The 6526-nt window shown below is 34.0% G+C and overlaps 1 protein-coding gene across 1 annotated transcript; it reads left to right on the forward strand.

The window, feature by feature from the left end:
• Positions 1-743: 743 nt before the first annotated feature.
• On the forward strand, positions 744-3432 carry LOC132563365 (uncharacterized). The gene is made up of 3 exons (XM_060228126.1): positions 744-866; positions 1533-2558; positions 3415-3432. Exons 1-3 carry the CDS (start codon positions 744-746, stop codon positions 3430-3432), a joined length of 1167 nt encoding a protein of 388 aa, XP_060084109.1.
• Positions 3433-6526: the final 3094 nt, after the last annotated feature.

The following is a 6526-nucleotide window of genomic DNA, read 5'->3' on the forward strand; positions in this document are numbered from 1 at the left end:
TCATAGAAATCTCTACACTATTAGTGTATTGGAATACAAAAATATCCTACTAATATACTGAGTACACTCACAATGAAATGAACTACGATAGAGGTTTGCATGTACATAGTGAGAAATGACAATTAAGTTATATGAACCTTTAAGTAGAATGTGAGGAGATTTAGCTTAACAGTTATTATATGAAAATATGACAAGTAAAATGTGGTAGAGCTAATTGGCATGTAAAAGATGATGAGAGATTTATTTAGCATGGAACATCAATTGACTTATAAAAAAAATACAAAAGACTGTACATATGAACACATGACTACACATAGCCTGACATATAACATGGGAATGGCCATATTTGTTAAGTTAAGACTGACTTCCGGTCAGTTAATGCAAGAAGTAAGGACAACTTCCGGTCAATATACATATACAGTACTTTACAAAAATCCTATGAAAGTGTCAACAATATCCTGAAATTCTATATTATAAAGTAAGTCTGAATTGTATAGGCCTTTCCGATAACTATGTTATCTCCCCCTGTTTTTCTTACTTTTGCCGCGAGGCGGCGCTAGAATTAGTTTACATGTTCTACTTCCGGGGGCTATGGCTTCAGTGACAACGAGTGATAAAAAAACGTAACGATGCCTCCCAAGACGAAGAAATATTGTTGTATATGTAGCAACTACAGAGGAAAAGAGGTTGATTCTAAGCGTATATCACTGAAAAAAGTTTGGTTGCAACGATGCAAACTTGTGATGAAAACATTTAAGCATACCAGGAATAGTTTGTTGTGTTCAGACCATTTTGCCGACAGGGAAGGACCTTCGCCTATCAACCCGATTCCATCATGTTTTGGAAGTAAATCATTCAGAACTTCGGTAGGCTTTTTCTTAAACATATAAAAAAATATAACGCCAAATTGTTTTCATGATTATGTTGCTCGGTCGCGATAACCCGTTGTGTTTCATACAAGAAATTTTACGTAGCGCATTCATGTACATGTTATAACAATAAATAAAAACCTCATCGACACTCAAGACAACAGGTAACCCAAATTTACAGGTCATTATACAGAGATTAATTATTTTGTATCCTGCTATGTACACAATTTTATAAATAGCTGTAATAACGGGATATGATCTTAGGTGGTAAATATTCATGAATAGTGTTACCTCTAACAGCCAATTACTTACAAAACGTGACATCAAAGATGTTTTCATCGAATATAGACTAGCAGATACTACTACAGTATACAAGTAACCCTGACACCATTTGAAAATGAAATGTTATAATGAATATAATATGTATGAGAATATTTATAAAAAAGTATTAAGTGCAAGATGAAAAGTTTCAATATATCTGATTAGCACTGTGTATTTGTAAATCTTGGCATATGTAGATGTGTGATCTTAATTTAGAAAAAAAAATATGCTTTAGGTAATTTATTTATAGAATAAATATACAGTGTTTATATATTCAGTTCATGAAATTGGTGTGAATAGATTTGTAAATTAAAATTAATTCTGTATTTTTTTTTCTTACAGAAACTTGATGAAAACCAAAATGATATAGAAAATGAGGTTCCAGAGGTTCTTGAACAAGAAATTGAATGCAACATCAGTTTAAACAGTGATGATTCTTTGAGCAGTGCACAGGGGTTTGTTACATCAGAGTCGGTATTAGATACATCCCTGCGAATCCATGACTACTTGGGACATCCGGATGTGGAAAGTTACTCATCAATAAGAAATCAGTATGTTCAGACAATGCCATCGAATAGAACAATTGGAACTCAAACAGAAGGTGACTCATTCGTTCGTCGTTTTGTAGATGCTGACTGTCAGACCAATGATGAAACTGTTTGTGTTGATGCTAGTGCACAGGTATCCCTCCCCATACTGACATATGATGACATCAAATCAGATGGACAGAAACTTATGTTTTATACCGGCATTCCAGATGCAGACACGTTTGATGCTTTATTTGATGAGCCAAGAGATGATGCTGAAGAAAGAACATCTCGAAGTGTTAACGGCAATGGAACTGGTGGCCGTCCACGCATCTTACGTGCCATTGATGAGTTTTTTATGGTGCTAATGCGTTTAAGATTGGGTCTCTTGTTAGAGGACTTAGCATTTAGATTTTGCATTTCAACCAGCACATGTGGGGACATTTTCAACAGGTGGATTGACTTTTTAGACAGTCAGTTATCCTTTCTTGTCATGTGGCCTAGTAGAGAAGCTATAGATAGTAATATGCCTGAAATTTTTAAAGAAAAATTTCCAACAACAAGAGTGGTTATTGATGCAACAGAGATACAGACAGAAACACCTTCATCATTACAGTTAAAATCTCTTATGTACAGTGACTACAAATCCCACATGACCTGGAAATCTCTGGTAGGAATAAGCCCAGCTGGAGTTGTGACATATGTTTCAGATCTTTGGTGTGGAAGCATTAGTGACAAACAGATCACCATAGAAAGTGGTTTAGTTGAAATGTGTGAAGCAGGTGATGCAATAATGGCTGATAAGGGCTTTACTATTTCTGATTTGACTACACCAAGAGGAGTAAAGCTGATCATTCCACCCTTCAAGAGAAAGAAAACACAATTTTCAAAGAATGATGTTAAAAAAACAAAAGACATTGCTAATGCACGTATCCATGTGGAGCGGCAAATGGAGAGAATAAAGAATTTCCAAATTGTACAGGGTGTCATGCCAATCACTATGGCTAATCGTGCGTCAAAAGTTTGGCGACTTTGTGCAAGACTTACAAACTTACAACCTCCCTTGGTTCCAGAAAATAGATTTAAACGAAAGTAGATACCAATCAGTTATTTATGTTCTGTCTGACTGCCTCTTGTTGTTCCAACATTTTACTTGTTTAAATGTATATGATTGTTACATTGTGACATAATAAATTCTAAAACTTAAGATTCAATCACAACAGGCGAAGGAGCTATTGGTAGTTCTTGTAGTTTATTTGATGTGTCGATATTTTTACATATCAATAAAATATATGGGCATAATAATGATTAAGAGAATGCAAACTTTGCTATGTAAATAATAAATTTGGTTTAATTTGAAAATTTGGAGTTGTGTTCTGTATCAGAAGCTGAATTATATTAACACATTTGAGTCATAAATAATTCTAAAATAACATTTCCAAGTTTTGAAGGTTGGTAATTCAAAATCTCTGTGCTGAGGAAATAAAATCTAAAAATAAATCAACATATACACACAATACAAAATATTTATTATGGAGTTGCTGGTACACAATAAAATATCAGTTCTAACAATCTACTGTTTATTTGAAGATAATTTGAATAATTATATTAAACATCATTTTGTAGTTCAATAACACAATTATATATTATAATTACTTAAGTTGAAATATGCTAATGAAAACATACTAATATTTAAGTGTCTGAACAAGAATTGAAAACTTGAGTGAATATTTCAATTCGATACATCTTGTGTGTATTATATATACACTTATTAGAGCAGCACTTGATAGAAATTATAGTACAAAACCCTCAATGTAATGTTTCATACAAAGTATATATGAGAAGTACTTTGATTGGCACAGTTATGGAAATAACTTAAGTCCTCTTGAAACACGTCCACTGAACAGTTCAGGAAGAAATGAGTCCACATAAAATGTGCTCAATTTACTCAGCATGTCAACCCACAGTTCCTGGTCAAACCATACCCTCTGAATTGATGCTGTCCCTCTTAATGTCCATACTACAAAGTCACACCACTTTCTCCCTGTGATTGCCATCTGCCCCTGCACCTGGAAGTAATAATTGTGATTTGTTTTAAGTTTGACTTTTCCTTTATCATTGAGGTAACAGAAAAAATTTGAATCTTTTGCACATTCCTGGGGTGTTGACATTCTCCACTGCATTGATGCTGGACACTTGATTTCTAATAGTCCATGACCAACAGGTTTGCACTCTGAACATGTGCAGTAGACCAGTCCATCAGGGCTTGCTCCTAAGTGCGGGAATTTCTTATCCACTATCAAGCCACACTGTTTAACAGTAAGTCCAGGATGAGATTTTTTCATCTGACGGATATATGTCTTTCTGGCAGCAGCCTCATGTTTCTGACCATACTCCACAAACTTATTGGAAAAAGTCCGATAACCACATATGTCTTTTAAAAGAGCATCTGGCTCGCTCATATGTTTGCGCTTGATCACCTTGCCAAAATAAGATGAGGTTATTCTTTCCTTTCGGGCAGACTGCCAGCATTCACTCTTGGACTGTTCACGTGTCAAGTGTTCTATTGTAACAGATTCGCTTTCACTTATTTTGAGTTTTTCAAAATATGACACAAAACGTGATTTACAATGATCACTTTTCAAATCTGTGTGATTGGAGAATTGGAACTTAATGTTGTGAAGAAGAGGTAATGGCATTGTAATCTCTTTGACTGTGCCTGTGTCTTTCACAAAATTAGTCAACCAACCTGCCTTGGATTTGTTACTGATAAGTTTATCACGGAAACGTTCCACATTTACTGTTGACTTCTGTATATCAAACACTTTGATGCATTTATTTGCTGGTGCTTCGCGGTCAAATGTGTGTTTTCTAAACAATACATTCTCTGCTTTCTTTGGGCTTAATTTCCTTTTTCTTGGATTATTCCATTTGCACTTCTGCGATGTTGGGGCAAGTTTCCCATTAATTTTCTTCTCCGTAACATCAGCAATGGCATAAAGTAGGGCAGCTTTATGATTGCAGGCCTCCCCTTCACTGAAAGAAATTAAAATATGCATGTACTGATTGATTTAAATTAAAGATTACTTTTCTTCAGTTTTTTTTTAATATATTATATTTGAAATTTGAAAGCTTATTGAATTTCAAAACTATTTAGTTGTCAATCATAATGACTATATTTAACTTATTTTACATAAACATTTATATTTACACTTATGTTTATATCATTATTAATTTACTTAAATAATAATATTTATGTTCAGAAACACTTATAATCATAGCACAGGGGATTGTTATGTCTGAAATACAAATGCACTACTGATATGTCCCAATATACATAGACAAGTCAGATTTGCATTAATTCAAACCCCTTTGCATTTATAAAGAGAAACTGATATAATGACAAAAAAAGCCAGTAATAAATTTATATACAAGAAGTTCTTAGTAACCACTATGAAAAGTTCATTTTATATAATCATACAACATTTATACAATTACTGTTTTAATAAATAAAAGTAATTTTATACTAATTTACATAAATATGCTTACCCTGCAGTACAATTGCATTCTGCTGAATTAATACACCCAGACACTTTGTGTCAGGTGTGTTTTTCTTATTGGCTGATGGCAACGATGGCAAAACTTTGCATTTCACATAGCAATGACTAGAGTTCTCGTCAATCTCACAGATCTGAACGGAATGTACATGTCCATCTTCATAAAATACTGGAGATTTAAGTTGCTTTTTACAATTCATTTTCAAAACGATATAATTGTAAATATCTTTCTGATAAAAGTCTGGTACACTTGACAAATCATCACTCCAAAGTTTTAATCCAGTGGGGTGAACAAGAACTTCTCCCAGCGGCGTCGTAAGTTTATTTACTTTTCTTTCAAATAACTCGATGTCGTCTTCGGCCTTGGTCACATTGATATCAACTAATCCCAGTCGATTCGCACCTTTCACACGTTCTATCAGTTGTCTTTTGTTCCCCGAGACAGTTTGTCCACGATTACTCAGGTAGCCCTTTAATTCTACGATGGTAAACCTCTCCAGGCTATCGTTGTTTACACACGCTTCATTAATCCCTTTGTCCGCCATTATTGATTCTGGTGATAATAGCCCCCGGAAGTAGATAGTGTCGGCAGCGCGTCGTATAGTAAGGGGAGATAACCTAGTTATCGGAAAGGGCTATAAAAAATAGAAACAATGGAAAAAATATTCGATAATCTGAATCAGCTGTCTATGACTATGTTAAATGAATTCCATGATGATAATTAAACACGACATATCCTAACAGGCACAATGTTAATTGTGCTACCCAAACACTTATTTGGTCTAGCATTACAATCATCGGAAAAACAATATATAGTCTTAACCAAAGGTGTAATACAATGTTTAACATAAATTTGGACTAATAAATGGTTACCTGATTAATAATCAACATGTCGACAAAGGTGACATGTCGAGTGAACTGGACAAAAGGTAAATTTGTCTCGGACAACAACATTTTTCTTTCGCTTTGAATGAAGCCGGAAATACAGGGGAGATAATTCATCAGTAAAAGCCTTAACCCAAATATAGGGAGTGCATCAGTAATTTAACTTGTGCATGTTAAATATTTTACAATTTGAAAGATAATTTTGAGTTGTTAATTAAATGAGAATGTACTGTTGCCGAGGAAGACTAATAAAACATCACTTCAAGAACAATGAAAAATATATACAAACATGATACACAGTGCAACAATATAAGAAAACAAATGTACATATAACTAATTCTGACAAAGTGCATGAACAAGAATTGAA

Source organism: Ylistrum balloti, unplaced genomic scaffold, assembly GCF_031769215.1.
Source record: "Ylistrum balloti isolate Yb309-2 unplaced genomic scaffold, AGI_CSIRO_Ybal_v1 Utg371698, whole genome shotgun sequence".
NCBI lineage: Eukaryota > Metazoa > Mollusca > Bivalvia > Pectinida > Pectinidae > Ylistrum > Ylistrum balloti.